The following is a 15,681-nucleotide window of genomic DNA, read 5'->3' on the forward strand; positions in this document are numbered from 1 at the left end:
GGTGAGCTGGTTTTACGTGCTCATGCACGATTTCCCCATAGACATCAATGGGGAGAGCCGGCTGAAAAAAAGTCTAACACCTGCAAAAAAGCAGCGTAAAGCTCTGTAATGCAGCCCCATTGATTCCTAAGGGGAAACAAAATTTATGTTTACACCTAACACCCTAACATGAACCCCGAGTCTAAACACCCCTAATCTTACACTTATTAACCCCTAATCTGCTGCCTCCAACATTGCCAACACCTACATTATACTTATTAACCCCTAATCTGCCGCTCCGGACATGGCCGCCACTATAATAAACATATTAACCCCTAAACCGCCACACTCCTGCATCACAAACACTAGTTAATGATTATTAACCCCTAATCTGCCACCCCCACCGTCGCGGCCAGTATACTAAGTGTATTAACCCCTAAATCTAAGTCTAACCCTAACCCTAACACCCCATAACTTAAATATAATTAAAATAAATCTAAATAAAAATTACCTAAATAATTCCTATTTAAAAAATAAATACTTACCTATAAAATAAACCCTAAGATAGCTACAATATAACTAATAGTTACATTGTAGCTATCTTAGGGTTTATTTTTTATATCACAGGTAAGTTTGTATTTATTTTAACTAGGTAGACTAGTTACTAAACAGTTATAAACTATTTACTATCTAGTTAAAATAAATACAAATTTACCTGTAAAATAAAACCTAACCTTTCTTACACTAATACCTAACATTACACTAAAATTAAATAAATTACCTAAATTAAATACAATTACCTAAATAACAAAAAAAAAACCCTACTAAATTACACAAAATAAAAAAAGAAATTATCAGATATTTAAACTAATTACACCTAATCTAATAGCCCTATCAAAATAAAAAAGCCCCCCCAAAATAAAAAAACCCTAGCCTAAACTAAACTACCAATAGCCCTTAAAAGGGCCTTTTGTGGGGCATTGCCCCAAAGAAATCAGCTTTTTTACCCGTAAAAAAAAATACAAACAACACCCCAACAGTAAAACCCACCACCCACACAACCAACCCCCCAAATAAAATCCTAACTAAAAAAACCTAAGCTCCACATTGCCCTGAAAAGGGCATTTGGATGGGCAATGCCCTTAAAAGGGCATTTAGCTCTTTTTCAAGTGCCCAAACCCTAAGCTAAAAATAAAACCCACCCAATAAACCCTTAAAAAAAACCTAACACTAACCACCGAAGATCCACTTACAGTTTTGAAGACCGGACATCCATCCTCAACGAAGCGGGAGAAGTCTTCATCCAAGCGGCAAGAAGTCCTCAACGAAGCCAGGAGAAGTCTTCATCCAAGCCGGCAGAAGTGGTCCTCCAGACGGGCAGAAGTCTTCATCCAGACAGCATCTTCTATCTTCATCCATCCGGCGCGGAGTGGGTCCATCTTCAAGACATCCGGCGCGGAGCATCCTCTTCAATCGAAGTCTTTTTCCAGAATGAAGGTTCCTTTAAGTGACATCATGCAAGATGGCGTCCCTTGAATTCTAATTGGCTTATAGAATTCTATCAGCCAATCGAAATTCAAGGAACGCCATCTTGGATGACGTCATTTAAAGGAACCTTCATTCCGCAAGAAGACATCGATTGAAGAGGATGCTCCATGCCAGATGTCTTGAAGATGGAGCCGCTCCGCGCCGGATGGATGAAGATAGAAGATGTCATCTGGATGAAGACTTCTGCCTGTCTGGAGGACCACTTCTGCCGGCTTGGATGAAGACTTCTCCCGGCTTCGTTGAGGATGGATTTCCGGTCTTCAGAACTGTAAGTGGATCTTCAGGGGTTAGTGTTAGAGCTGATTTCTTTGGGGCAATGCCCCGCAAAAGGCCCTTTTAAAGGCTATTGGTAGTTTAGTTTAGGCTAGGTTTTTTTTTATTTGGGGGGGGGGGCTTTTTTTATTTTGATAGGGCTATTAGATTAGGTGTAATTAGTTTAAATATCTGATAATTTCTTTTTTTATTTTATGTAATTTAGTGTTTGTTTTTTGTAATTTAGGTAATTGTATTTAATTTAGGTAATTGATTTAATTATAGTGTAAGGTTAGGAGTTAGTGTAAGAAAGGTTAGGTTTTATTTTACAGGTGAATTTGTATTTATTTTAGCTAGGTAGTTAGTAAATAGTTAACTATTTAGTAACTATTCTACCTAGTTAAAATAAATACAAACTTAGCTGTAAAACAAAATAAAACCTAAGCTAGATACAATGTAACTATTAGTTATATTGTAGCTAGCTTAGGGTTTATTTTACAGGTAAGTATTTAGTTTTAAATAGGAATTATTTAGTTATTAATAGTAGGTTTTATTTAGATTTATTTTAATTATATTAAAGTTAGGGGGTGTTAGGGTTAGATTTAGGGTTAGGTTTAGGGGTTAATATGTTTATTGTAGTGGTGGCGATGTCCGGAGCGGCAGATTAGGGGTTAATAAATGTAGGTCGTTGGTGGCGATGTTAGGGGCGGCAGATTAGGGGTTAATAATATTTAACTAGTGTTTGAGATGCGGGAGTGCGACGGTTTATGGGTTAATATTTTTATTATAGTTGCGACGATGTCCGGAGCGGCAGATTAGGGGTTAATAATTTTAGTGTTTGCAATGCGGGAGGGCCTCAGTTTAGGGGTTAATAGGTACTGTAGTTTACGTGTGTTAGTGTACTTTTTAACACTTTAGTTATGAGTTTTATGCTACGGCTTTGTAGCATAAAACTCATAACTACTGACTTTAGATTACGTTATGAATCTTGCGGTATAGGCTATACCGCTCACTTTTTGGCCTCCCAGAAAAAGCTTGTAATATCGGCGCTATGGAAGTCCCATTGAAAAAAGACTTTATGCAAATTGCGTAAGTGAATTTGCGTTACGGCCAAAAAAGTGTGCGGTACAGCTTTTTTGACAAGACTCGTAATAGCAGCGGTAGTGAAAAAGCAGCGTTATAACCCATAACGCTGCTTTTTCACTCATACTGCAAAACTCTTAATCTAGCCGACAGTTATTTAGCATAACACAAATTTGTGCTTCTGAAAGAACATTCTCTTAATGAAAATGTGTAAAGAAATATAAATTCTGTTACTTGTGCAATTGCTCCAATACAATGTTCCATGTCACTTTAATTCCTACTCAATGCCAGGTCTATTAACATCTACCGTGAGAAAAGAATTGTCACTACAAACCTGCACAAATCTGTTAGAAACATCTGTTTTGGTTTGTTGGAATACAAGAGTCGTATTGTCCCTATGCAGGAGTCGTATTGTCCCTATGCAGAAGTCATATTGTCCCTATGCAGGAGTCGTATTGTCCCTATGTAGGAGTCATTTTGTCCCTATGCATGAATCGTATTGTCCCTATGCAGGAGTTGTATTGTCCCTATGCAGGAGTCGTATTGTCCCTATGCAGGAGTCGTATTATCCCTATGCAGGAGTTGTATTGTCCCTATGCAGGAGTCGTATTGTCCCTATGCAGGAGTTGTATTGTCCCTATGCAGGAGTCGTATTGTCCCTATGCAGGAGTCGTATTGTCCCTATGCAGGAGTCGTTTTGTCCCTATGCACAGTAGTACAAATAGTATTACAAAAGTGTTAGAGAAATGATATATTGAAGGGTTTAAATGATTTGAAAACCTCACAATATCCTTTGTAAGTCTGATTTATAGAAACAGGCTCCCTATGATAAACCATACACACACATAGGGGCATATGTATCAAGCTCTGTAAAAAAGCTCCAGAAACAGCAGTTATCAAGCAGCGGTCACAAGGACCGCTGCTCCATAACCTGTCTGCCTGCTCTGAGCAGGCGGACACACATCGCCGGAAATCAACCCGATCGAGTACGATCAGGTTGATTGACACCCCCGGCCGCGAGTCTGCAGGGGGTGGCGTTGCACCAGCAGCGATTGTGAGCTTCTGGTGCAATGCTGAATACTGCGAGCGTATTGCTCGCCGTATTCAGCGAGGTCTGGCGGACCTGATCCGCACTGTCGGATTAGGTCCGCCAGACCATGATAACTAGAGGCCATAGGCTAATTTAATCTTCAATACATTTATAACGTGCTATTTGTATTTTCCAGAGGAAATTTTCATGGGAGGAAGCCATATGAAACAGGAGACCCATGTTCTGGATGTCAGAGTAACTACGTCTGCAAAGACTCACTGTGTGGTAGGTGGAGGGATATTCTTACCAAAGCTCCATGTTCCAAAGTCCTTTACTATCTTTCACCCTTCAAGGAAGAGATAGATCTCATTTCCAATAACTCTCTCCTGTTTGTGTCACTGTGTCACCCTGTGAGAAAAGAACAAACTCTGTGTCCCATAGCTTCCTCCTGTCTGTGTCATTGTAACAATCTGCAGATGAATGGACAGTCTCTATTTCCTGTATAAAACTCCTGTCAGTATCACTCTGTCACCTTGTGGTCAAGGGACAGGCACCATTACTCATACTAACCTGTCTGTGTCATTGTGTCATCTTGCAGAGGAGGGGATTGACCCGTCTCTTATTATTTCCTCACCATAGCTTCCTCCTGTCTCCTCCTGTCTGTGTCATTGTAACAGTCTGCTGAGTAGGGGACAGACCCATGTCTTATAATTTCCTCACCATAGCTTCCTCCTGTCTGTATCACTGTAACAGTCTGCAGAGGAGGGGACTGACCCATCTCTTATTATTTCCTCACCATAGCTTCCTCCTGTCTGTATCACTGTAACAGTCTGCAGAGGAGGGGACTGACCCGTCTCTTATTATTTCCTCACCATAGCTTCCTTCTGTCTGTATCACTGTAACAGTCTGCAGAGGAGGGGACTGACCTGTCTCTTATTATTTCCTCATCATAGCTTCCTCCTTTCTGTGTCATTGTAACAGTCTGCTGAGTAGGGGACAGAACCATGTCTTATAATTTCCTCACCATAGCTTCCTCCTGTCTGTATCACTGTAACAGTCTGAAGAGGAGGGGACTGACCTGTGTCTTATAATTTCCTCACCATAGCTTCCTCCTGTCTGTATCACTGTAACAGTCTGAAGAGGAGGGGACTGACCCGTGTCTTATAATTTCCTCACCATAGCTTCCTCCTGTCTGTGTCACTGTAACAGTCTGCAGAGGAGGGGACTGACCCGTGTCTTATTATTTCCTCATCATAGCTCCCGTCTGTCTGTGTCACTGTAACAGTCTGCAGAGGAGGGGACTGACCCGTGTCTTATATTTTCCTCAACATATCTTCCTCCTGTCTGTATCACTGTAACAGTCTGCAGAGGAGGGGACTGACCCGTGTCTTATAATTTCCTCACCATATCTTCCTCCTGTCTGTGTCACTGTAACAGTCTGCAGAGGAGGGGACTGACCCGTGTCTTATTATTTCCTCATCATAGCTTCCTCCTGTCTGTATCACTGTAACAGTCTGCAGAGGAGGGGACTGACCCGTCTCTTATTATTTCCTCACCATAGCTTCCTCCTGTCTGTATCACTGTAACAGTCTGCAGAGGAGGGGACTGACCCGTCTCTTATTATTTCCTCACCATAGCTTCCTCCTCTCTGTATCACTGTAACAGTCTGCAGAGGAGGGGACTGACCCGTGTCTTATAATTTACTCACCATAGCTCCCTCCTGTCTGTATCACTGTAACAGTCTGCAGAGTAGGGGACTGACCCATGTCTTATAATTTCCTCACCATAGCTCCCTCCTGTCTGTATCACTGTAACAGTCTGCAGAGTAGGGGACTGACCCATGTCTTATAATTTCCTCACCATAGCTTCCTCCTGTCTGTATCACTGTAACAGTCTGCAGAGGAGGGGACTGACCCGTGTCTTACAATTTACTCACCATAGCTTCCTCCTGTCTGTATCACTGTAACAGTCTGCAGAGGAGGGGACTGACCCGTGTCTTACAATTTACTCACCGTATCTTCCTCCTGTCTGTATCACTGTAACAGTCTGCAGAGGAGGGGACTGAACTGTGTCTTATAATTTCCTCACCATAGCTTCCTCCTGTCTGTATCACTGTAACAGTCTGCAGAGGAGGGGACTGACCCGTGTCTTATAATTTCCTCACCATAGCTTCCTCCTGTCTGTATCACTGTAACAGTCTGCAGAGGAGGGGACTGAACTGTGTCTTATAATTTCCTCACCATAGCTTCCTCCTGTCTGTATCACTGTAACAGTCTGCAGAGGAGGGGACTGACCTGTCTCTTATTATTTCCTCATCATAGCTTCCTCCTTTCTGTGTCATTGTAACAGTCTGCTGAGTAGGGGACAGAACCATGTCTTATAATTTCCTCACCATAGCTTCCTCCTGTCTGTATCACTGTAACAGTCTGCAGAGGAGGGGACTGACCCGTGTCTTATTATTTCCTCATCATAGCTTCCTCCTGCCTCTGTCATTGTAACAGTCTGCAGAGGAGGGGACTGACCTGTGTCTTATAATTTCCTCACCATAGCTTCCTCCTGTCTGTATCACTGTAACAGTCTGCAGAGTAGGGGACTGACCCATGTCTTATAATTTCCTCACCATAGCTTCCTCCTGTTTGTATCACTGTAACAGTCTGCAGAGGAGGGGACTGACCCGTGTCTTATAATTTCCTCACCATAGCTTCCTCCTGTCTATATCACTGTAACAGTCTTCAGAGGAGGGGACTGACCCATTGTTATGGTATAACCCGGATATCGAGGGTTAATACCAGATGAAAGATGCCCTTAATACGGGGATGCAACACACGAACCCAGTTAATACACCGAAGTGGAAAATACACAAAATATTTGTCTCCTAAAACAGGCAAAAGGATAATCCAAAGTAGCAATTCCCCCCCAAACACGAGACCAAGCTCCATCTTGAGGGTAACAGGAATCTCTTTATTGAGGGCTACATCCCCGGTATTTAAGCAGGTCTCCCACCTGGTGGACAAGTATAGTACATTAGCCAATCGCAGTGGCTCAGGCATAAATGCTCCCCTTGGTATCAGTGAACCCCTCCTCCCTATCCTGGAGATAATTGGGAAGAAATCCAACTATCTCCATGGCTAAAGGAAAACGCCCTTTTACAGGATACAATAAAGATACATTGCATAAACAATTAAACAATCAAACACAAGAAAACAATTGTCTATTCACAGGTAAAACAGATTAACATATCAAGTTAATTAACTGGGGAAGAAAGTTTACTCAGACAATCTGATGTTGGGCAGTCTAGTTAACATATCACACAAGAACACAATCAGTTTACCCAGACAGACTCCTGAGACACAATCAGATTAGAAACGAAAATAAAATACATCTTATTACAGAATATAATAACAGCTCTTATTAACTATTAAGTCCTTTATGCCCACTTGGTTTATAGAGTCACAATTGCTCCCACAAGGGGCACTCACACCCTGTACCCATCCTGTATTTATGGATACAGGGTGACATGGACATAAGACAGAGTTCTGAAAGTACATGGGGTGTCCAGCATATAAAATTCCACATTTCCATGCTGTCTCTGGGTATCCTTAAGCCCATGTACCTCCAGCCCAAAGAATGTTCCATAACAGGCCCTCCAATGCACAGTGGCGAGATTGGTCTTGTCACACCCATGTCTTATAATTTCCTCACCATAGCTTCCTCCTGTCTGTATCACTTTAACAGTCTGCAGAGGAGGGGACTGACCTGTGTCTTATAATTTCCTCATCATAGCTTCCTCCTGTCTGTATCACTGTAACAGTCTGCAGAGGAGGGGACTGACCCGTGTCTTATAATTTCCTCACCATAGCTTCCTCCTGTCTGTATCACTTTAACAGTCTGCAGAGGAGGGGACTCACCCGTGTCTTATAATTTCCTCACCATAGCTTCCTCCTGTCTGTATCACTGTAACAGTCTGCAGAGGAGGGGACTGACCCGTGTCTTATTATTTCCTCATCATAGCTCCCGTCTGTCTGTATCACTGTAACAGTCTGCAGAGGAGGGGACTGAGCCATGTCTTATAATTTCCTCACCATAGCTTCCTCCTGTCTGTATCACTGTAACAGTCTGCAGAGGAGGGGACTGACCCGTGTCTTATATTTTCCTCACCATAGCTTCCTCCTGTCTGTATCACTGTAACAGTCTGCAGAGGAGGGGACTGAGCCGTGTCTTATAATTTCCTCATCATAGCTTCCTCCTGCCTCTGTCATTGTAACAGTCTGCAGAGGAGGGGACTGACCCATGTCTTTTAATTTCGTCACCATAGCTTTCTCCTGTCTGTATCACTGTAAAAGTCTGCAGAGAAGGGGACTGACCCGTGTCTTATAATTTCCTCACCATAGCTTTCTACTGTCTGTATCACTGTAACAGTCTGCAGAGGAGGGGACTGACCCGTGTCTTATAATTTCCTCACCATAGCTTCCTCCTGTCTGTATCACTGTAACAGACTGCAGAGGAGGGGACTGACCTGTGTCTTATAATTTCCTCACCATAGCTTCCTCCTGTCTGTATCACTGTAACAGTCTGCAGAGGAGGGGACTGACCCGTGTCTTATAATTTCCTCACAATAGCTTCCTCCTGTCTGTATCACTGTAACAGTCTGCAGAGGAGGGGACTGAACTGTGTCTTATAATTTCCTCACCATAGCTTCCTCCTGTCTGTATCACTGTAACAGTCTGCAGAGGAGGGGACTGACCCGTGTCTTATAATTTACTCACCATAGCTTCCTCCTGTCTGTATCACTGTAATAGTCTGCAGAGGAGGGGACTGACCCGTGTCTTATAATTTCCTCACCATAGCTTCCTCCTGTCTGTGTCATTGTAACAGTCTGCATAGGAGGGACTGCCCCATGTCTTATAATTACCTCACCATAGCTCCCTCCTGTCTATATCACTGTAACAGTCTGCAGAGGAGGGGACTGACCCGTGTCTTATAATTTCCTCACCATAGCTTCCTCCTGTCTGTATCACTGTAACAGTCTGCAGAGGAGGGGACTGACCCGTCTCTTATTATTTCCTCACCATAGCTCCCTCCTGTCTGTATCACTGTAACAGTCTGCAGAGGAGGGGACTGACCTGTGTCTTATAATTTCCTCACCATAGCTTCCTCCTGTCTGTATCACTTTAACAGTCTGCAGAGGAGGGGACTGACCTGTGTCTTATAATTTCCTCACCATAGCTTCCTCCTGTCTGTATCACTGTAACAGTCTGCAGAGGAGGGGACTGAACTGTGTCTTATAATTTCCTCACCATAGCTTCCTCCTGTTTGTATCACTGTAACAGTCTGCAGAGGAGGGGACTGACCCGTGTCTTATAATTTCCTCACCATAGCTTCCTCCTGTCTATATCACTGTAACAGTCTGCAGAGGAGGGGACTGACCTGTGTCTTATAATATCCTCACCATAGCTCCCTCCTGTCTGTATCACTGTAACAGTCTGCAGAGGAGGGGACTGACCTGTGTCTTATAATTTCCTCACCATAGCTTCCTCCTGTCTGTATCACTGTAACAGTCTGCAGAGGAGGGGACTGACCCGTGTCTTATAATTTACTCACCATAGCTTCCTCCTGTCTGTGTCACTGTAACAGTCTGCAGAGGAGGGGACTGACCCGTGTCTTATAATTTCCTCACCATAGCTTCCTCCTGTCTGTATCACTGTAACAGTCTGCAGAGGAGGGGACTGACCCGTGTCTTATAATTTCCTCACCATAGCTTCCTCCTGTCTGTATCACTGTAACAGTCTGCAGAGGAGGGGACTGACCCGTGTCTTATTATTTCCTCATCATAGCTTCCTCCTGTCTATATCACTGTAACAGTCTTCAGAGGAGGGGACTGACCCGTGTCTTATTATTTCCTCATCATAGCTTCCTCCTGCCTCTGTCACTGTAACAGTCTGCAGAGGAGGGGACTGACCTGTGTCTTATAATTTCCTCACCATAGCTTCCTCCTGTCTATATCACTGTAACAGTCTGCAGAGTAGGGGACTGACCCATGTCTTATAATTTCCTCACCATAGCTCCCTCCTGTCTGTATCACTGTAACAGTCTGCAGAGGAGGGGACTGACCCGTGTCTTATAATTTCCTCACCATAGCTTCCTCCTGTCTGTATCACTGTAACAGTCTGCAGAGGAGGGGACTGACCCGTGTCTTATTATTTCCTCATCATAGCTTCCTCCTGCCTCTGTCATTGTAACAGTCTGCAGAGTAGGGGACTGACCCATGTCTTATAATTTCCTCACCATAGCTCCCTCCTGTCTGTATCACTGTAACAGTCTGCAGAGGAGGGGACTGACCCGTGTCTTATTATTTCCTCATCATAGCTTCCTCCTGCCTCTGTCATTGTAACAGTCTGCAGAGGAGGGGACTGACCCGTGTCTTATAATTTCCTCACCATAGCTTCCTCCTGTTTGTATCACTGTAACAGTCTGCATAGGAGGGGACTGACCCGTGTCTTATAATTTCCTCACCATTGCATCCTCCTGTCTGTATCACTGTAACAGTCTGCAGAGGAGGGGACTGACCCGTGTCTTATAATTTCCTCACCATAGCTTCCTCCTGTCTGTGTCATTGTAACAGTCTGCATAGGAGGGACTGCCCCGTGTGTTATAATTTCCTCACCATAGCTTCCTCCTGTCTGTGTCACTGTAACAGTCTGCAGAGGAGGGGACTGAACTGTGTCTTATAATTTCCTCACCATAGCTTCCTCCTGTCTGTATCACTGTAACAGTCTGCAGAGGAGGTGACTGACCTGTGTCTTATAATTTCCTCACCATAGCTTCCTCCTGTCTGTGTCATTGTAACAGTCTGCATAGGAGGGACTGCCCCGTGTGTTATAATTTCCTCACCATAGCTTCCTCCTGTCTGTGTCACTGTAACAGTCTGCTGAGTAGGGGACAGAACCATGTCTTATAATTTCCTCAACATAGCTTCCTCCTGTCTGTATCACTGTAACAGTCTGCAGAGGAGGGGACTGACCCGTGTCTTATAATTTCCTCACCATAGCTTCCTCCTGTCTGTATCACTGTAACAGTCTGCAGAGGAGGGGACTGACCCGTGTCTTATAATTTCCTCACCATAGCTTCCTCCTGTCTGTATCACTGTAACAGTCTGCAGAGGAGGGGACTGACCCGTGTCTTATAATTTCCTCACCATAGCTTCCTCCTGTCTGTATCACTGTAACAGTCTGCAGAGGAGGGGACTGACCCATGTCTTATATTTTCCTCACCATATCTTCCTCCTGTCTGTATCACTGTAACAGTCTGCAGAGGAGGGGACTGACCCGTGTCTTATAATTTCCTCACCATAGCTTCCTCCTGTCTGTGTCACTGTAACAGTCTGCAGAGGAGGGGACTGACCTGTGTCTTATAATTTCCTCACCATAGCTTCCTCCTGTCTGTATCACTGTAACAGTCTGCAGAGGAGGGGACTGACCCGTCTCTTATTATTTCCTCATCATAGCTTCCTCCTGTCTGTATCACTGTAACAGTCTGCAGAGGAGGGGACTGACCTGTGTCTTATAATTTTCTCACCATAGCTCCCTCCTGTCTGTATCACTGTAACAGTCTGCAGAGGAGGGTACTGACCCATGTCTTATAATTTCCTCACCATAGCTTCCTCCTGTCTGTATCACTGTAACAGTCTGCAGAGGAGGGGACTGACCTGTGTCTTATAATTTCCTCATCATAGCTTCCTCCTGCCTCTGTCATTGTAACAGTCTGCAGAGTAGGGGACTGACCCATGTCTTATAATTTCCTCACCATAGCTTCCTCCTGTCTGTATCACTGTAACAGTCTGCAGAGGAGGGGACTGACCCGTGTCTTATTATTTCCTCATCATAGCTTCCTCCTGCCTCTGTCATTGTAGCAGTCTGCAGAGGAGGGGACTGACCCGTGTCTTATAATTTCCTCACCATAGCTTCCTCCTGTCTGTGTCATTGTAACAGTCTGCATAGGAGGGACTGCCCCATGTCTTATAATTACCTCACCATAGCTCCCTCCTGTCTGTATCACTGTAACAGTCTGCAGAGTAGGGGACTGACCCGTGTCTTATAATTTCCTCACCATTGCATCCTCCTGTCTGTATCACTGTAACAGTCTGTAAAGGAGGGGACTGACCTGTGTCTTATAATTTCCTCACCATAGCTCCCTCCTGTCTATATCACTGTAACAGTCTGCAGAGGAGGGGACTGACCCGTGTCTTATAATTTCCTCACCATAGCTTCCTCCTGTCTGTATCACTGTAACAGTCTGCAGAGGAGGGGACTGACCCGTGTCTTATAATTTCCTCACCATAGCTCCCCCCTGTCTGTATCACTGTAACAGTCTGCAGAGGAGGGGACTGACCCGTGTCTTATAATTTCCTCACCATAGCTTCCTCCTGTCTGTATCACTGTAACAGTCTGCAGAGGAGGGGACTGACCCGTGTCTTATAATTTCCTCACCATAGCTCCCTCCTGCCTCTGTCATTGTAACAGTCTGCAGAGGAGGGGACTGAACTGTGTCTTATAATTTCCTCACCATAGCTTCCTCCTTTCTGTATCACTGTAACAGTCTGCAGAGGAGGGGACTGACCCGTGTCTTATAATTTCCTCACCATTGCATCCTCCTGTCTGTATCACTGTAACAGTCTGTAAAGGAGGGGACTGACCTGTGTCTTATAATTTCCTCACCATAGCTCCCTCCTGTCTATATCACTGTAACAGTCTGCAGAGGAGGGGACTGACCCGTGTCTTATAATTTCCTCACCATAGCTTCCTCCTGTCTGTATCACTGTAACAGTCTGCAGAGGAGGGGACTGACCCGTGTCTTATAATTTCCTCACCATAGCTCCCCCCTGTCTGTATCACTGTAACAGTCTGCAGAGGAGGGGACTGACCTGTGTCTTATAATTTCCTCACCATAGCTTCCTCCTGTCTGTATCACTGTAACAGTCTGCAGAGGAGGGGACTGACCCGTGTCTTATAATTTCCTCACCATAGCTCCCTCCTGCCTCTGTCATTGTAACAGTCTGCAGAGGAGGGGACTGAACTGTGTCTTATAATTTCCTCACCATAGCTTCCTCCTGTCTGTATCACTGTAACAGTCTGCAGAGGAGGGGACTGACCCGTGTCTTATAATTTACTCACCATAGCTTCCTCCTGTTTGTATCACTGTAACAGTCTGCAGAGGAGGGGACTGACCCGTGTCTTATAATTTCCTCACCATAGCTTCCTCCTGTCTGTATCACTGTAACAGTCTGCAGAGGAGGGGAATGACCTGTGTCTTATAATTTCCTCACCATAGCTTCCTCCTGTCTGTATCACTGTAACAGTCTGCAGAGGAGGGGACTGACCCGTGTCTTATAATTTACTCATCATAGCTTCCTCCTGTCTATGTCATTATACAGTCTGCAGAGGAGGCGAATGACCTGTGTCTTATAATTTCCTCACCATAGCTCCCTCCTGTCTGTATCACTGTAACAGTCTGCAGAGTAGGGGACTGACCCATGTCTTATAATTTCCTCACCATAGCTTCCTCCTGTCTGTATCACTGTAACAGTCTGCAGAGGAGGGGACTGACCCGTGTCTTATTATTTCCTCATCATAGCTTCCTCCTGCCTCTGTCATTGTAACAGTCTGCAGAGGAGGGGACTGACCCATGTCTTATAATTTCCTCACCATAGCTTCCTCCTGTCTGTATCACTGTAACAGTCTGCAGAGGAGGGGACTGACCTGTGTCTTATAATTTCCTCACCATAGCTTCCTCCTCTCTGTATCACTGTAACAGTCTGCAGAGGAGGGGACTGATCCGTGTCTTATAATTTCCTCACCATAGCTTCCTCCTGTCTGTATCACTGTAACAGTCTGCAGAGGAGGCACGGACTCGTGCCTTATAATTTCCTCACCATAGCTTCCTCCTGTCTGTATCACTGTAACAGTCTGCAGAGGAGGGGACTGACCCATGTCTTATAATTTCCTCACCATAGCTTCCTCCTGTCTGTGTCACTGTAACAGTCTGCAGAGGAGGGGACTGTACTGTGTCTTATAATTTCCTCACCATAGCTTCCTCCTGTCTGTATCACTGTAACAGTCTGCAGAGGAGGGGACTGACCCGTGCCTTATAATTTACTCACCATAGCTTCCTCCTGTCTGTATCACTGTAACAGTCTGCAGAGGAGGGGACTGAACTGTGTCTTATAATTTCCTCACCATAGCTCCCCCCTGTCTGTATCACTGTAACAGCCTGCAGAGGAGGGGACTGACCCGTGTCTTATAATTTCCTCACCATAGCTTCCTCCTGTCTGTGTCACTGTAACAGTCTGCAGAGGAGGCACGGACTCGTGCCTTATAATTTCCTCACCATAGCTTCCTCCTGTCTGTATCACTGTAACAGTCTGCAGAGGAGGCACGGACTCGTGCCTTATAATTACCTCACCATAGCTTCCTCCTGTCTGTATCACTGTAACAGTCTGCAGAGGAGGGGACTGACCCGTGCCTTATAATTTACTCACCATAGCTTCCTCCTGTCTGTATCACTGTAACAGTCTGCAGAGGAGGGGACTGAACTGTGTCTTATAATTTCCTCACCATAGCTTCCTCCTGTCTGTATCACTGTAACAGTCTGCAGAGGAGGGGACTGACCCGTGTCTTATAATTTCCTCACCATAGCTTCCTCCTGTCTGTATCACTGTAACAGTCTGCAGAGGAGGGGACTGACCCGTGTCTTATAATTTCCTCACCATAGCTTCCTCCTGTCTGTGTCATTGTAACAGTCTGCAGAGGAGGGGACTGACCCGTGTCTTATAATTTCCTCACCATAGCTTCCTCCTGTCTGTGTCTTTGTAACAGTCTGCAGAGGAGGGGACTGACCCGTGTCTTATAATTTCCTCACCATAGCTTCCTCCTGTTTGTATCACTGTAACAGTCTGCAGAGGAGGGGACTGACCTGTGTCTTATAATTTCCTCACCATAGCTTCCTCCTGTCTGTGTCATTGTAACAGTCTGCATAGGAGGGGAATGACCTATGTCATATAATTTCCTCACCATAGCTTCCTCCTGTCTGTATCATTGTAACAGTCTGCATAGGAGGGGAATGACCTATGTCATATAATTTCCTCACCATAGCTTCCTCCTGTTTGTATCACTGTAACAGTCTGCATAGGAGGGGACTGACCCGTGTGTTATAATTTCCTCACCATAGCTTCCTCCTGTCTGTGTCATTTTAACAGTCTGCAGAGGAGGGGACTGACCTGTGTGTTGTAATTTCCTCACCATAGCTTCCTCCTGTCTGTATCACTGTAACAGTCTGCAGAGGAGGGGACTGACCCGTGTCTTATAATTTCCTCACCATAGCTTCCTCCTGTCTGTGTCATTTTAACAGTCTGCAGAGGAGGGGACTGACCCGTGTGTTGTAATTTCCTCACCATAGCTTCCTCCTGTCTGTATCACTGTAACAGTCTGCAGAGGAGGGGACTGACCTGTGTGTTGTAATTTCCTCACCATATCTTCCTCCTGTCTGTGTCATTGTAACAGTCTGCATAGGAGGGGACTGACCTATGTCATATCATTTCCTCACCATAGCTTCCTCCTGGTCATAATACAATTGCATGCAATGAGAGAAGAGATCTACTAGGAACAAACAGCAGCTCAGTAACTTGCTCTATTACGAGTTTTATGGCTGCAGCTCACTGATGAGACCCAAAGAAGGCTGAAACAATCGTCTGGGGTTGTCATGTTCCTTGTTCAGAGGAGAATTGCCTGTTATTT

The 15,681-nt window shown here is 44.8% G+C and overlaps 1 protein-coding gene across 1 annotated transcript in view; it reads left to right on the forward strand.

Annotated features, from left to right (window-relative positions):
* Positions 1 to 15,681, forward strand: part of LOC128644660 (uncharacterized) — a gene marked incomplete at its 5' end in the record, with an annotated part of 88,489 nt that overhangs the window by 24,072 nt on the left and 48,736 nt on the right. The window contains one exon of the mRNA XM_053697185.1: positions 4,089 to 4,177. Within this exon, the coding sequence (XP_053553160.1) occupies positions 4,089 to 4,177 (89 nt within the window). The remainder of the gene's footprint in view (positions 1 to 4,088; positions 4,178 to 15,681) is intronic.

The sequence above is a fragment of the Bombina bombina genome, unplaced genomic scaffold (assembly GCF_027579735.1).
Source record: "Bombina bombina isolate aBomBom1 unplaced genomic scaffold, aBomBom1.pri scaffold_797, whole genome shotgun sequence".
NCBI classification, from domain to species: Eukaryota; Metazoa; Chordata; class Amphibia; order Anura; family Bombinatoridae; genus Bombina; species Bombina bombina.